At 47.3% G+C, this 16,266-nt stretch overlaps 1 protein-coding gene across 1 annotated transcript; it reads right to left on the reverse strand.

Moving 5' to 3' along the window:
• Positions 1 to 5,302: 5,302 nt before the first annotated feature.
• On the reverse strand, positions 5,303 to 16,232 carry NCSTN (nicastrin). The gene is made up of 17 exons (XM_052702938.1): positions 16,070 to 16,232; positions 15,344 to 15,448; positions 13,766 to 13,889; positions 13,288 to 13,406; positions 12,118 to 12,263; positions 11,798 to 11,948; positions 11,571 to 11,680; positions 11,130 to 11,282; positions 9,668 to 9,772; positions 9,429 to 9,506; positions 9,104 to 9,273; positions 7,800 to 7,902; positions 7,453 to 7,548; positions 6,924 to 7,011; positions 6,641 to 6,795; positions 6,139 to 6,351; positions 5,303 to 5,988 (listed from the first exon to the last, which is right to left on the reverse strand). Exons 1-17 carry the CDS (start codon positions 16,191 to 16,193, stop codon positions 5,866 to 5,868), a joined length of 2,163 nt encoding a protein of 720 aa, XP_052558898.1. The 5' UTR covers positions 16,194 to 16,232; the 3' UTR covers positions 5,303 to 5,865.
• Between the last annotated feature and the right edge of the window lie 34 nt (positions 16,233 to 16,266).

Genomic DNA, 16,266 nt, shown 5'->3' on the forward strand with positions numbered 1-16,266 from the left:
TCTAATTACGTTCAGATCCCTCTCTTCTCCTGACTCTCTCTATTGCCTGTCCATCTGTCCCTCTCTTCCCTTCCAGTCTTTGTGTCCATCCATCTGTTATCTGCAGGCCTTTCTCCCTTCCCATCATCTCCCTGGGCCCCTGCCCCATTCGCAGCGTGGCCGCCCCGGCCCTTTCCTCCAGCGGCTCCCTCTCCAATCCATCTCTCTTAAAGGCCTCTCCATCAATCCATTTAGCAGCAGCTCCCTGCCTCCTCTCGCCCATCTGCTTCTCCCTTTCTGCTGGCTGCGAGATGCAGAGATGCTGTTTTGTTTGTATGTCGATCTTGATTAGCCCCAGAAACCTTTCTGCTGGAGCCGTGCTGGCGACGGGGAGGGATCACCTGGGTAGCAGCGTGCTGGAGATCCTAAGCAGCATCCTCCATCCCTGCAGGACCGTGCATTGCTCATGGGCAGGTTGTGCAGAAAGGATGGCCAAGGTGCAGAGATGAAAGGACAAGGCCACAGGAGCACAGGGTGGGCAGGGAAGGAGCGAGTTGGAACCACTGAATGGGAGTTTTCTCATCACCTCCTCTCCAGCTACCTCCAGGGTCTTCCCATACCTTTCCCAGCAGCAGGTGCCGGTCTATTGGAGACAAGAGCAGCAGCAGAGATGGACCCTGGGCATGATCCAGCCTGGCAATTCCTGTGATGTTATTTGTAGTTATTCAGACCCTGATTTTAAAACACATGTTGGACTCAGATGCCCACTGGGTGCCAGCCAACAACCTCTGCTTTGCTGCAGTGGGCTGAGCCTTCTCTCCTTCGTCTGGACTCGCTGCTGCTCATTGAGTAGGACACAAAGTTGTCGATGATCACAGCAGTGGGAGTGCTGGAGAATGACTGTAAGCCCCGTTTGGGACACAGCCTATTTTAGCTGCTGATAAAACACTGAAAAATTATTTAAGAAGACACTAAATTTTTTTTTTTTCTCCCTGTCTCCACTGCTTCCTTCTCTCAGAAGCCAAACAGCCTTGGCTTTGTTCTGGGTATTAATTAACTTTCCTGCCTCTTAATATTCTGGAGCCATAAAGTTCCCATGAGCTGGGATGCTGGGCGCTAAGAAAACACACATTTCCTCTCCTTTCTCCTTGTCTCATTGACTGTCACCCCCATATGTCTGCCCCCTCCAGGCACAAGGGCAGCTGCAAACCCTCCTCTCTGGGCTCAGCCCCAGCCCTCTGCCTCCTGGGAGGCAGCTGAGTTCAGAGGTCAGGAGCGTCAGTGGCATCTTCTTTTTGTACAGAAATCCCTGGTAGAGTTGCACGGGGGAGAGAGCAGAGGAAATTGATGCTCGCAAAAGATGCGTGGCAGGGGAGTGTCTCCATGAGATGCCTGGAGGCTCTGCTGGAGAGACAGCATGTGCCAGCTGCCCTTCTCAGCAAGGGGAGTCTGTGCTCCCAAAAAAAAAAGCCCGTCTGGGCTTTGATGTTGCTAGAAGTGGAATGGGGAAAATGTCTTTAGAGCTGCGCCTGGATTACAGACCTACCTCAGAAGCAGGGCAGGGGTGGGAGGTGGATGAAGGGTCTGCAGGGAGCTCTGTGAGCTGGGCAAGGCGAAGAGATGAAGTAGATTTTGGAGGCAGAGACCCCTGTGTTCCTGGCTCAGCACGTTGTAGCAAAATGACAGGCTGCAGGTTAGTGAGCAAATCACTGCTCTCCAAGCACATCAGGAAAGCTGGTTCCAGCACTGGTCTTCTCCAGGGCTGTCCTGCCACCATCAGGCTCACCTGAGCTGGGCAGTTTTTATCTCCAAGAACAAACAGCACAAGGTGCAGACAGGCAGCTGCCCCTGGGAACTGCTGTCCCAGCCCTCACTGGCGTCAGCAGCATGTTTATTTTGAAGAGCAGTCCAGCAAGACTTGTAAGAGGTTGCATCACTTCTTTTTCCCTTGGCAGGAGGCTGCAGAACTTGCTTCTCCCAGGCTCCATTCCTTGGGGGTGAAATTGCTTTTGACTGCACAGTTCTCCCTTTTCTCCCATTTCTTTGGTCAAACACGGAGCAGGAATGATCTCCCAAACCCTTCACCCCACTTAACCAGCAGAATAAGCAACATGCTGAATTCAATGCCCAAAAAACACCAAGGATGCTGAGTGCTTGGACAGCACTCAAAGCTGCCCAGCATCTGTGTGCATCAGGAAGAACAGGTTAGACCAAGAATGATGTAAAACAACTTCAAGTTCTGGAAGAAACTCAATATTCATGCTTTGGAACAAGCCAAAGTCTGAGAGGCAGAAGAGAACATTTTTTCCCAGTACCTGAACTTGATTGCAATGCAGCAACTGCATTGGAGGGAGCTTTTGTGTCCTCCAATGACGCTGCTGGAGGGGTGGCAACCTCTGTCATTGCACAAAGCTTGCTAAAGGTTTCTCATAGCAAGAAAATAGGGAGTGATCCTATGAATTATTTCCCCACTGACCCACGTCCTCCTGGACAACCTGGGACACACGAGTGGTGCTTGCTGCAAACCTTCCTCACACCAAGAGGGTGCGCTGCTGTGAGTGGCAGCTTCGAAAGAAGAGCAGACATGAGCAGCAAAGTTGTTTGCTTTCCATATGCTACGCATAATTCCCCATGCAAACTTATCTAATTATCACAGAGAACAGGCTTTGAACATGGGAATTATCTTGCTTGCATCAACCTACCTCAAGGAAGGCCGTACCACCAGCTTTGCACTGTCACCCAGAGCAGCAGCAGCACGAATAGGAGCAGAGACGAGGTCCCTGACTTCAGCTTTACCTTACTTAGCCAGCACCCATCCAAATGCAAGCAATTGCACCTCAAAAACTCGGTAATTTTGCTCCTACTGCAAAGATAAAAATAAATCTACGTTTACACCAACACTTTCCACATTCACGTACTAAGAAAGCCCGTATTCCCCATTGCTTATTAGCATTAGGGATGCTCTAATTAATGCACATAATCTCAGGAGTGATGGAGAAAAGTGTATCAGGGGAGTTATCAACTTTAAGGTTGGCGCAGCTGAGGACAGCTGCTGCTTGCTGTATGAGGATGGGAGGAGGAACGGGGACGTGCTCAGCTCCAAACCAAAGCAGCTACTGCATGCTGTAAAGGAAGATAAACAGGGAGTCGAGCTTATTTTATTTTCAAGCTAGGGACATGCACCTATTGCAGATAACTGTACTCAGAGTGAAGGCATGGGGAGGATGGCTTAAGAGTGAGCATTTGCAGGGATAAAGGACGAACTCTGGGCTTAAACCAGCCAACAGCAGCTCCCCAAGGGGCAGCCATTTACTTGCCATACACAAAAGCAGCAAAGGCTTTCCCAGTCCCAGCGGAGGGGAATGAGCACTCCCAAATCCACTGTCAGCTCTTTGTTTGGAGATCAGCGGTGAGACTGAGCAACTGAATATTGGTCATGTTGATTCCAGCTCCTCCTGGCGCGCCCCATTTACAATCTGGAGAAAGATGCAGGTGTGTTTCCATATAAAATGGGATTTCATTCTCCACGAGACGAAAAGCAGCTCCTCTGTCATCAACATTGTTTCTACTCCAACATTACACCTCTGTATTTTAAGTACTGTTCAGCTCTTGGTGTCGAGAGCATCCCTCACCACTGGGAAGCAGGGCAGGAGTCGGGCTCGTGCCACGGATGGGAATGGGCACTGTGAGGAGAAGGGCAAGGCACAGAAACCCAGGCACAGACTCGCTCCTGTGGCTCATTTACTTCCCAACGAATCCAGCAATCCCCTTTCTTCCCCACCCCCTTTCATCCTACACTCAGGCCCAATTCCCAGAGGAATTGAGGCTCAGATCCGAGCAGCACGGCCCGATCATCAAAAGCCAGCTGAGCAAAACTAATTTACTGACCATGGCAAAACACAATGAGGAGGGCTGGAAGCACACTGATGGCTACTTTCCTTTCACCCTTCTGCTCAGCGACACTGCTGGCACCGTAAGTTTGAAGGACACACAGATCTATGATGAGGGGTAAATTTTGGGCTGACAGTCGAGCGAAGACTTTCGGTGTTCTCCAGCATTGGCAGCATTATGGAAAATGTGTCTCTGCCACAGCAGCTGCCAGCTTAGCCCCTTGCTTCTCCCGTCCCCTTGTCAGCCACTGATAGGAGGGCTGCTCATTGCACTGTCCGCAGGGAGACCTGTTGGCCATCTAAGGAGTGGCATAGGCACAGACAACAGAGGCAGCTGTTTGTTTGCTTCGCCAGAGAGCAGCTCGGAACAAAAAGCTGGGAGTGGAAAATGGGGCTGGGAGTGGTGAAAGGGTTTATTTCTGTTTGTGTGGGGAAAACGAGCGAGGAGAGGAGAAAAAAAACCCAACAAAACCCAACCAGAAGCCTTAATGAAAATAAAAGCCCAAACCCAAGCATCCAATCTAGGTTTGAAATTAATTGGCTATGTAAAGAAAATATAACCTACTTACCTTATGAGGGGGAAAACGTACTTTACAAAACTCTTGTCAGATCACATGCTGTTTTGAGGTCTTCTATCTCACCTGAAGCATGTTCCAGCACATAAATAGTCAATAATTTGGGGGAAACTGATTCATTCTGTCCAAAGATTAGGAGTTAGAGGCTATGAAAACCCTTACTATAAAGAAAAGATATCTCCATTTAAACTGAGATTTCAGTTTCTTTGGTGCTGCTAGAAGAAATGAAAATAAATCAGGCATTGAAACATTCTGCCAAGTATCAGGAACAGTTTTCCTGATAGCAAGATGCATTAGCAACTGGAAAAAGTCTCCCTCAGGGAAGCACTGAAAGCACAAGGTCTGAATTACTTTAAAACTCCAGAGTTTATGTCTAGTTGAGAAAAGACTTAAACACAATAAGCCTGCATAGCCCTCTAGGGAAGCGAAAACGATGCTGGCTTCAGTGCTAGTCAGCTCTGATTTCTGTGATTAATCCTCCCTACCTGTTTTTGAGCTCCTCACTTTGGACAACAGCACTATCACATCTTTTGAATCAACACTGCTGAAGAACAGGTGGATTTTCACATAAAAGGAACAAGCAGGAATGGCTGAATGCCTGGTCAGTCATCACTGCTGGCCCTCAGAGCCCAGTCCTGCTGTGAGCACGCTCTTTATTAAATGTTTAATATACCAGTGCCTAAAATGAACCAAGGCATCACCACTGACAGCACTGTAAGAAATGAGCAGCCATCCCTGCCTTGGAGAGCTATCAGTCTAAGCTGAAACAAATGCTGTTCCTCCCAAGACCAAAACATATTGCAGCACCTACTGATTTTAGTCCTTTGGGCAGCAACTAAAGATAATGCAGGCAACGGGTTAATCTGTAAGCAGAGATTTCTTTTTTAATTAAACAGAACTATTTATATATATATATACAAAACCCAGAAAATATTGCACCATTTAAAAAAAAGGATATTTTACAACTAATCATGTGTTAAACACGCTTGTCCTCCCTGCATTGTAGTATATACACAGATTCACAGCAACTGTTGGACGTTAACAGGCAACCCATGCTATTGGACACCATGGAAATGCACTGGTCCACACATATCCCAGAGAAAATACCCCTCCCACCCTCACCATCACGTAGGGAACACGTCCATTGCTTTGTCACCTCGGTGGCATTCAGGAACAACCCTCTCACGTCTCTCAGAGGAAGGACAAATTAAAAACAGAAGGCTTCGGGAACTTCTCAGTCACAATTTCTTTCGGGCTTGATAGGCACACAGTCTCTTACATTTCAGGGCTCCTAACTTGAGCATGGAGGCTCTGGAGAGAACCATTTCCGTCCCTATCCAGAGAGAGGGGCATTCCAGTGTAGTTTTCTCTTTGATATTTGTAATCCAAGGACTAAGACTTCTCATGCTTTGAGAGCATCTTCAGTAAGCCACAGCCCCAGGGTCCCGAGGGATGCTAAAAAGTACATCTGCTTTGGCGTTGATAAAATGTGTGGCGACAAGAGAGAAGACCAGAATGGCAATGCCCACAACCAAAGTGATTATCTAGGAAGGGATGAGAAATACTTAGCATTGTTGCAACAAAGATAGACAAAAATCTCATAGAAGTTTTACTGAATGGGGGTGGGGGGAGTCACTGTCAGAAAGCCGCAGAGACGACTCACTACTAAGGCACTATGCAAAGTGCAAACTCACCTCTAGCTCCTTGCTGGCTACTAGAAATATTCTGGCACGGATCTCCTTCCATCGACTCTCTGTCCACGTGGAATATTCTGTAGATCCCCATTCCCTCAGCTCGAAGGCAGGAGAGAGTGCTTTGCTCAGGCGAACGGTTGACCGAACGCAGTAGGGGACTCGTGATGTTGAATTAGGGTCCAGGGAACCCTGCACCCAGGCATAGTCATACATCTGCAACGAAAACAAGACATTAGGAGACAGCGAGGCACTAGCAAATAACCAGACTGTCTTCTGGTAAGAGAGAGGAGGGTTTTTCTGACTGTTCTCATTGTCAGGGGATCCTTTCATTTACTCCTCCTCTGCCCTTCAGTGTCAGAACGCCTTCTTGTTGAAGGATTTGATCCAGTTCTCCCATGTGTGATTACAGGCAGTGCAAAGCAATCCTAACTAGCTTCCCTCAAAAGCAGAAAACCAGAAAATTGAACAGCAGATCTGTCCTTGCCACTCTAATGGCACTTACTTCTTTCTCAGCATTAGGTGCTTTTTCAGGGTTCAAGCACTCTTCCTTGGTGAGGTTAACAACAGTGCCTGTGAGATTGGCCAGAACATACTGCACAAGGTAGGTAGTGTTCACAGGGCTGGAAACAGCAACGTAGTGCTGGGGAACATCATCACCTGGAACAGTGAGAGAATTGGAATTGATGGGGAAAATGCCAGAAGCAGTGATACTGTGGAGCTTTACAAAGTTGCCAGGTAACATATGGGGTCAAACACATCCCTGTGTTCTTCCCTATGTTGCTTACCCAGAATCCCTTTCAGGTCTGGTTTAATGATGGACTGAAACCAGGAATTGTTCATTTTAATCAGAAACCCATAGAGCATTTGAGTGATCTGGAAAGAAATGTAAATTGCTTTATACAAAGAGGAAAGAACACAGCGTCTTAATGGCTACATCTCTCAAGATTATTTGGCACAGAATACACTTTTCACTACAGAGACCAAGAGCATAGCAAAGCAGAGACTATATGTCACAACTGTACATTATGTGAAAACAAGGGCTTCATTCCAGATCCATCGATTCCTTACTTGATCCCTGTGGCACACGCTGCCACCTCACCTCAGTTTCCACTTCTTTGCCCTGAGACAGAAAGGCAAGGAAGCAGAGTGAAAGTTTTTTCATTCAACTGTGATGGAGAAAGGGGGGGGAAGAGGCAAAGCCCTCATGGAGACAGACAGGACAGCATGCTGTGTAAACACACATAAACAAAGACAGAAGGGAAGTACGTGAGGGCTCATCATAGATGCCAGGGACTCAATTCCATCTGCTCGTACCGTTTTTGGATCTGCCTGAATAGCAGAGGTGTCGTTGGCTCCCCCTGCAAGCCGGTAGAGAGCACGGGCGACCACTGTGGCAACTTCTGCCAGAGACTGCAAAGGAAGAGTACTTTGTGTTAATCAAGATAGACAGACCCAGCAAAACAATTAAGAGCAAGCCAGAACCTACACATCCATCAACATGCTTATATCGCACCAGCATCTGAGTGCCTTATTGCCTTTGTAAACATACAAAGCATTCCCACCTTCTTCCTCCTCTCTCCGTGAGCCCACCTGCAATCTGCCCCTACTGAAAGCCCCATCCATCCCAGACAGAGCAGCTAAAGAAAATGTAAAGTTGGAACCTTGGCTGTGTCTGTAACATACTCCAGGGTCTCCTCGGGGCTAAGCCCCTCGGGGTATTGCATCCGGATGTTCTCTGGAGTGTCGTACATACTCTGGTAGTATCTGAAAAGAAGAAAGCAAACAGAGGTTGGGGAGGAGCAGAAAGAAACCACAGGGCATGGAATTCAATTCAGAGTGTGCTTAAAGCAAACAGTGGGAGCAGTCTCCTGGGAGCAGAGAGACAGCTCTGCCAAAGCACTGCCCTGCCACACGCTCCTTAAACCATTTAATGAGGCTTTATAATTAACTTGGCCCTTCCACAGCTTCTCCCATCTGAGGATCTCCAAGCAATTTACAAGCTGTGATTAGCTTTCAGGTGGGCGACAGCCCCCATCTATTAAATGGATAGAGAAACTGAGGCAAGGACAACTCATGCAGAAGGTCTCGTGGGAAGAGAGCTTTCAATGCAAGTCATGCTAGAGGATTTTTATTAATGCCTTGTTTTAAAGGCAGTGAGGAATTCCAAGTGAACTTTAGGAGAGATTTACACCAAAGAGTCTGCAACACATACAGCTGAACTGGGAATTGCATGGTCTGTACACCTGACATTCCCAGACAACCTGGGATTGATCTCCCCAGCCTACAGACCAGGGAAGTGTGCTGTCCTTCACCTCAGCTCCTCCTGCACCTTCAAAGCAGTGCACGTTTAGAGCTAAAAGGGAAGAAAGGGAAGCCACTTCCTTTTGATCACGCCAGAGATTCTCAGTAACAGAGAGGGTAGAAAAGGCAAAGAGACAATTTGAAGAGCTTGGATGAAGGGGAAAAGAGAAGATGCAAAAAGGGGACGTCTGTCCTCCACCCCTCATCCCCATTTCCAAAGTTGAAGAGAAGCAGAATCCCCAAGGAACACCCAGTATTAGGGTCATGTGAGGTGAATGAAAGTGCCCTTTGTAATGCCTGGGGCTTTCTGCCATCACAAATAGAAAGCTATATGGAAAAAAAAAGAAAAAAGAAAAAAAAAAAAAAAAAGAAGCATCTAGCTTCTGGAAGAACAGATGAGGCTTAGGCACGCTCAGTTGCCATTTGCTCACCTCTGGCTCCCAGCCAGCTGTGGGGAACATTTTCTGTACAAAACTGGATTTCTTTCGGTTGTCAGAATAATTATGTTGCGCTTGTTCAATTACATGGCACACGTTTGCTCTTCCACTCCCCCCAGCCTGCCGTTCCACATGTGTTGGGCAGCACAGCCCTGGCAGAGGCCTTGCAGGAGCTGGGGCTGCCCTCTGCCGGCCCCACTGCCTCTGGCCATGGGGCAGAGTGGTACCTGTTCTGGAAGGAAGCCTGGTGGTCGGTCAGGACAACGCCAGGAATGTGCCGGGCTCGAAGGAAGCGTTGGAATGAAGATGGAGGAAGAGACTGAGAAAATCCAACTTCCTGGAAAGTGACATTTGCTCCTACGCTGCTATTACTCAGAATATCGAGCAGGTTTTTAATCTGAAAAGGAAAAAAACAGCACTGTTCCACTCTTTTTGTTTTGAATGTGCAGTTGTTTTTTTGTCTGGGAAGTTTAGCATCCTGAACGTTTGTAAAATGCTAAGGATGCCTCAGAATTTCAGTTAGGTGAACAACTACAAACTGCTTTCACTCACCTGGGGCTCAATAGTTGCATTCAACCGAGAGACGGGGTCTGTATGCATCCACAAAATGGAGCCATTCCTTAGAGCCACCTGCAAGAAAAGAAACAAAACCCCTTCAACACCTACTAGGGCATGACTAAATCCAGATCAGAAAAAAGAACGACCAAAGCAGTGAAAAACGATGGTTGAGAAAACCACACCTAAATTATTACAAATAAAGAATCAAAAATATCCCCCAGCTCGTCTCTCACCTGATTCAACTCCACAAAAGAATGGATGTTCTCCAAACGGAGAGGAAATTTATCTTTTTCCATATCGTACACCATTCGTGAACTGCCAATATAATCAAAAGTCTCCTGCAACAAGGTAATAAAAAGAAATAAGAAACAAATCCACGCATGACTCACATACAGAACGCTGCTTGGCCCAATTAACAGCACCATTTGAGAAGCCGAGGTGGAACAAAACCAAAAGTTTGAGGGCTAACTGCTGCACCAAGTATTTCTGAAGGTTTGCATAGCCTGGCTGACACCAGAATACCAAAGGAAATATTATGTTGTAGGCTGAGATGCAGCAAAGGACAAAATTGAAGGTAAACAGCAAAAAAACAGGAGATAGCTACTGCACAAGCAAGAAAGGCACAGAGAGACTTCTGCAAGTACTGATAACTCACAATGATACTGCAAGTAACAGCAGAGAGGCAATACTACACCCTCTACTTTGGTGTACAACCCCTCTGTTTCTGGGTGAGTAGAAGAGGAAGTCAGGGAAAAGGGCAAATCCTCCATTCCAGGAATTAAACATGTGAAGCTCTCCTGGAAGGAGGGGTATCTGTTTCCCTAGAAAAAGGAAGGGAAGGCAAGATGACATCAACAGTCATGGGAACTGCAAGAAGCTGAGCATTGTCTAGAATGAATCAATGCCCCAAAGAAGAGAATCCCCATGACAGAAAAGGACAGCGAAGTCAGCCAGCCACCAGACTTTCCTCTTGACTATTATACAGCCAAGTCTTATCACTCCACTTACATTCTGGGAGCACGACAGAGAGTGTTTGCTCTACAGTGCTGTACGCTCATCTCCCTGAGGGAAATTCTGAATAGGGATGTATGTGCTGGGGAGGGTGAATGAAGGGAATCACATGGCCACAGCATGGGGCTGTGGGAGCCAGTTTCACAGAGCTGCACAAAAGAAGCCATCAATGTAGATGCCTTCAGGGGAACATCAGCTGTTGGCCGTCAGTCTCTCCTCCACAAGCTTGTTCTGTTTTTTTCCACAGCTGCCAACTCCAGTACTGGGCTCTCAGAAATGAACTACATTTTGATGCTGTCAACGCATATATTTTTAATCTAGTTTTTTTTTCTGGGCTTTGTTTCAGAATTTAAAGCCTAGCCATTGCTGTTCATTCTGAATGGGAGTGGGACGTACAGAGAAGCACAGTGGGAAGAGACAGGAGGAAAAGTAAAGTTTGACTTATTCATCCAGAATCAACTGTGGGGCAGAACATGCACTGCCCCATTGGAAGCTCCATCTGCTGTTGTCATCCCAGTGAAATTAAGATCCTGTTCTCACCAGGGGAGTGGAGAGAACCACGGTGTGGGGATGCAGATAAATGACTTTGCACAAAGGGTAGGAAAGAGTTCATTTGCAAGGAGCCAAAGGCTGATTTGCTACTCTGAAACAAGCCAAATGGTGGAGCGAGGCTGCTGCTCTTACCCCTTGGAAGAAGGTGAACATTATATTCCTTTGCAGCAAATGAACATCTGATGCCTTATGAAGGGCTTCAGCAGCAGCCAAGTGGGTCACAAAAGAGGAGACAGCACTCTCTGCCCCAGGTGCAATGTTCCAGAAGAAGGAATGGCTGTCAATCTGTAAGCATGAACAGCAGGCATAAGAAATGTGCAGAGGGATACTGTACTGGGAAAGCAAATCTGCTACCTCTTTTTAATCCCACTCATCCCACTGATAAGGGAAAAAATCAAATTATACTGCCCAATGAAACTCCAAGCATCAATTGCAATAGCCAATCCAATCCAAACGAAGGGCAGGAGCACAGGAAAGAAATGGAAATAAGACAAGTGTATTTTCACAAGACCCTACACTCACATCTTCCCATTCCAGTCCACCCTCTGCAAAGCAAGATTAAGAGATACTTACCCGTGTAGCAACCATAATAAACTCCTTCTTAGGATCAACTTTTTCAGATGAATTAATAGGGTGCAAGGTGCTCCACACATTGTAATCAAGCAGAGGATCGCATACAGTCTCTAAAAAGCAGAAACAACATTGCTTGAAACTTGAGATTACAGCAGAGAGAACTGAAACACAATCTTGTCAGCTGCAGCTCACCAGTTTTATCATGACAAGGAGAGAAATCTGCTCACCTGGATTAATGCTGAAGGTGTTTTGGATGGAGTTGCGTCTCATGCAGGTAACAGTGCTGGTGACAGCATGCATGTGGGAAAAAAGCTGCATGGCACACAGAGGGTATTCAGGGCCAGATCCATCAGTAGGGACGTTGTGGTCTTGGTAACACTGGACAGAAATAAACATCATCACGAAACTTAGCTTGTCTGCTTACAAAGCTGGATCATGTATTTTTTTCTGTAGGTGTCAACATCCGTGCTGAGTTAGCTCAATTTCTGGCCCCTTTCCTGAACTGTGTGGCAGCTCCCCTCTCTCACAGTCTGGGAAAGTTAAGTACCTGCTTAATAACTTGAGTCTCATTGGCATCTTCAAGTAAAAAAATGGGGAAGTCAAAATCCTCATATGAAAGCCCACTCCCCACTGGATTCCACACAGTCCTATTGCAGTGTGCGTACTGAGGGCCATAGTCTTTGGAATAGACACCTGGAAACAGAAAGAAATGGGCAAATCTGAGCCTGCAGAGAGAATAACAAACTACAGCAAAGGTAGGGCCTGCTGAGAAAATGGCAGCAAGAACAGAACGAGCACCATTATGGGCTAGGGAACCAGCTGACAAAGCTTAGACGTGGAGCTGGTCACTGCATGAGGCAGAGTGGCAGAGTCTGAACGCTGTGCCATGCAGGGAGAATAGAAAACATGCATGCTCAAAGCCATCCCATGCCAGGAGGCTGGCAGGAGCACTCAGTGAGCATTTATCACATGCTGAGAGAGCAGTGGAGGCACACAGAGAAACATTATACTCCAAAAGGAGGAACATACTAAACAGCATTTTCTGAGCTCATCATGTGCTGGAAATACCCCTAAGGCATCTGTAATGTGCCAATGGTTTTAACACCTAGGTACTGAGCAAGCAGCATGAAGGCAAAGAGGCAACAAATGCCAGCACAAACTCATCTCAGAGTTTGCACATCATCCTTCACAGCTGAGGAGGAGAAAGTTGAGTGCAAACTACAGAAAGGCAATTTCTCTCCACACAGTGTAAGACAGTGAATTAGCTGCCTGAAAAAAAAAATAAATAGTAAAGTGAAAACCTAACTGAAATCACATGGGGAACTCAGGCAGGAATCAGAAACAGTACCAAATGGCTCAGAGTGGTTTCATCCACTTCATGCAAAATCAAGCTTTAATGACGAGGTGTGGAAAAAATTTGTGTTTCAAAAGTGAAAGAAAAAGAAACTGCAGCAAACCTTGGTCAGACTGAATAGCAATTTCATGCTGGTTTATCCAGCTTATCAGTCTTCCCCCAAACATCAGGCCTCACTAAGAACTGATGAGATTCCAGCTCAGACCAGTTATTTCAAAAGGACATATCAAGCAGGTTATCTTAGATGAATTTTGGCATGTGAAGTTGCAATTTCACGTGCCCTTTGCCCTTCTTGCTTTGATCTTACAATGTAATGGCACTACTTCTCCTCCCAGCAATAGGAAAAACTTAACATTTCCTTACCAAACCCATCATTGGGGCACTTCAAACCAGGAGAAAATCCCTGGGGAGGGTTAGGTTTGGCAATAGACACTGCAAGGCCTGACACTCGTGAGGTTCCCTTCAGCTGCTGCATTACCTTCCTGGAACAGAGAAAATATAGGTGATATTTTGAATTCATTAATGAAAAGTTACAATCCAAGACGTGTCAATGCTGATGCATGCTATGCTCAAGCCCACGATGATGTTTTTGATCAAAATAACCTTTCTCCTCACCAGTTGAGAACTGTATTAAGATGGCAACAACCAGAAAACTTCAACCAACCCATGCAGAAAAACACAGTAAAAACAAACGTGCCACCCTCACTGTACTTCAGCACAGTCAAAGATGATTTTGCCATCTCTCACTTGAAAAATGACATTTTTTATCATAAAATTATGGGTCCACATTGGTCTTCTGGGCTCCTGTGACCTAGGGAAGATAAAACCTATGACAACTGACCTGTTGAAGAGATTTCCATCTAGTAATATCATGTAGGGTGGGTGTGGGCCATCAGCAAGCACCCAGTTTAGGTCCTCCTCCTTCTCGACCACATGTATCACCCCTGTGTCTCCACTGATGGAGGCTGTGGAAAGAGAAAATACCCTTCATGTTTCACTGTGTTCTACTTCCTTCACACCCTCAACAACCCCAAAATAGGGCAGCATGGATCGAAGAGCTTTAAGGAAGAACAGCTGATACAAGATGAGAGATGGAGGAAGCAATTTGGTGAAGTGGCACCGTTTCACTGACATTGAAGAACAGCAGTTTCTCAGGAAAAAAACAGTGAACAGTGCAGAATAAAAAGTAATGGAAACAAGCTCTGAGCTTTAAAAGCCTGCTTTGTTTGAGCACTGACTTGAGCTGCAGGCAGTAAGGCATAATACAGCAGAAAAAGGAGATCTCAAGACAGAAAAGCACATGAGCAAGGAAAACACAAAGGGAAGACAGGATCTGCCTGTCTCAAGGACACAGTCACAGCAGCTGACCATCATGGAGGGCTAAAGATTGCAAATTCAGAAACTGGGAGCTCAAAGAGAGCTCAGCAGGAGGCCTGAGGTGCATAGGGAGAAATAAGAGCAAAAGATCACGGCCACAAAGGGGATGAGCAACTGAGTAGGTCTCCCTGCTTGTCATTTCATCCCATACCAAAGAAAGCAGAGGGCAGACAAAGCACTTTTACAGGAGTCCACTGATACAAACAAGCCCACAGTTAGTAATGGTTATCACTGGATACTGCTTATGACTGAGAAGGCAGAACCCCATGCCCGTGTCTGCACCAACACCAGGCTCACGTCAGAGGGCAGAAGTCAGGGAACAACACGCCTTGGGCTACCTGTCAGACTAAGCTGTGCTGCCATGCAGTGGCAGCTGACAACCTCTGCTGCAGGAGTGACTCAATCAGGAAGCAAAATTCAATTACAAATTAACAAAACGTTGACTCATAGGAACCCCTTTCTACACACAGTAACTTCAGGAAAGAGTACTATGCGGATTGGGCTCCCTTGTTTTTCTTCTCATTTCTACTAGCTAAGCAGTCCTGTTCCTATACCTTAATATGACAAAAAACATACAAAGTTAGCAAATAGTGCACAAGCAGCTAAGCCAAACCCTCCAGTCCCTTCAGAGGTCACTTTCTTAACACTCTGTCCCTTTCTTCTCCTAACTTGTTAACACCGAATACATTCTGCATTAGGCTCACAACTTTGCCTTGTACCCCGGGATGCTGGCTGGGCACAGACAGCAGAATCTGCAGCCACGATGCTGTGCTGTACCTTAGCTTTGTCCTGAGCAGGAACTGACTGTGTGCACTGAAAATGCTGCTCTGTGCCAGTCAAGGCATGGATTTTCAAGGACACGGCCTCTCTTAAGGCCCAATCCTCAATATAGAAGAAACACATCAGTATGAGTGAAATGGGATTGGAAAAGTCAGCAAACAGTAATGAAAACACAAGGAATGCTGACTCAGGTAGGACAACGGCATTATATCCCATCTGTCTGGACATGGCCACCCTGAGGAACATCTCCAGCTGTACTCACACTGGCAGCCGATCTGGTGTGTAGCATTCAGAAGACGAACACACGGCGCTGTTTTGTTCAGGGGGATGTAGATCTTCCTCTCAACCGAATTCCCCTCGCAGGAGCCTGAGGAGAAGACACAGGCCCACTTCAGGGAGGATAAACCAGGAGCTCCCACACTTCAAAGCCCTCCTTAAAATAGTGTGTGTGTGTGTGGGGGGGGGGGGGGGGGCACAGGAGAGGGCTCACATAATTACAGAATGGCCCGGGTAGGAATGGACCTGAAAGATCACAAATCTCCAACCCCCCCACCACATGCAGGGCCACCAACCTCCACATTTAACACCAGCCCAGGCTGCCCAGGGTCTCATCCAACCTGGCCTTGAACACCTCCAGGGATGGACGGGGCATCACAGCCTCTCTGGGCAGCTGTTCCAGCACCTCACCGCTCTCACAGCAAAGAACTTCCCTGACATCCAACCTCAATCTACCCTCCCTCGACTTCCGACCATGTCCTGCTGTCATCTCCCCTCTCCAAGAGTTGACTCCCCTCCTGTTTGTAGGCTCCCGTTAGGTACTGAAGGCTGCAATGAGGTCACCCCGCAACCTTCTTTTCTCCAGGCTCAACGAACCCAGCTCCCTCAGCGGGGCTCCCAGTGCCCAACCTCGCAAAAGACCTCCACATGAACGAGAGGTCGGCCCCAGATCGCACAGGCCCAGCCCTATCCCTCCGCCAGCCAGCCTCACCCGCCACCAGCACGGCGAGAAGCAGCGCCGGCAGCGGCCCACACCAAGCCTGGAGCGAGACCCAGCAGCTCCCTACAACAGCCGTCATTCCCCGCCTCCTCCCGGCTCTCTCCATCGCCGCCATCTTCCAGCCCAGTTCCTCCAGCGCCACCGCGCATGCGCGGCGCCGGAAGCCACACTGTGTCAGCGGAAGGACC

Source organism: Tympanuchus pallidicinctus, unplaced genomic scaffold (genome assembly GCF_026119805.1).
Source record: "Tympanuchus pallidicinctus isolate F22 unplaced genomic scaffold, pur_lepc_1.0 scaffold48, whole genome shotgun sequence".
In the NCBI taxonomy this organism is placed as follows: domain Eukaryota; kingdom Metazoa; phylum Chordata; class Aves; order Galliformes; family Phasianidae; genus Tympanuchus; species Tympanuchus pallidicinctus.

Bases quoted from the DNA above. Each gene is read 5' to 3' on its own strand.
- NCSTN (XM_052702938.1), bottom strand. From the start codon at position 16,193: ATGGCGGCGATGGAGAGAGCCGGGAGGAGGCGGGGAATGACGGCTGTT. The intron at 9,274-9,428 runs GTGAGTGAAAGC...TTTCCTTTTCAG, and splicing joins ATGCAACTATTGAGCCCCAG to ATTAAAAACCTGCTCGATAT. The intron at 7,012-7,452 runs GTACGAGCAGAT...ATTTCTTTCCAG, and splicing joins TTCAGGCAGATCCAAAAACG to ATCACTCAAATGCTCTATGG.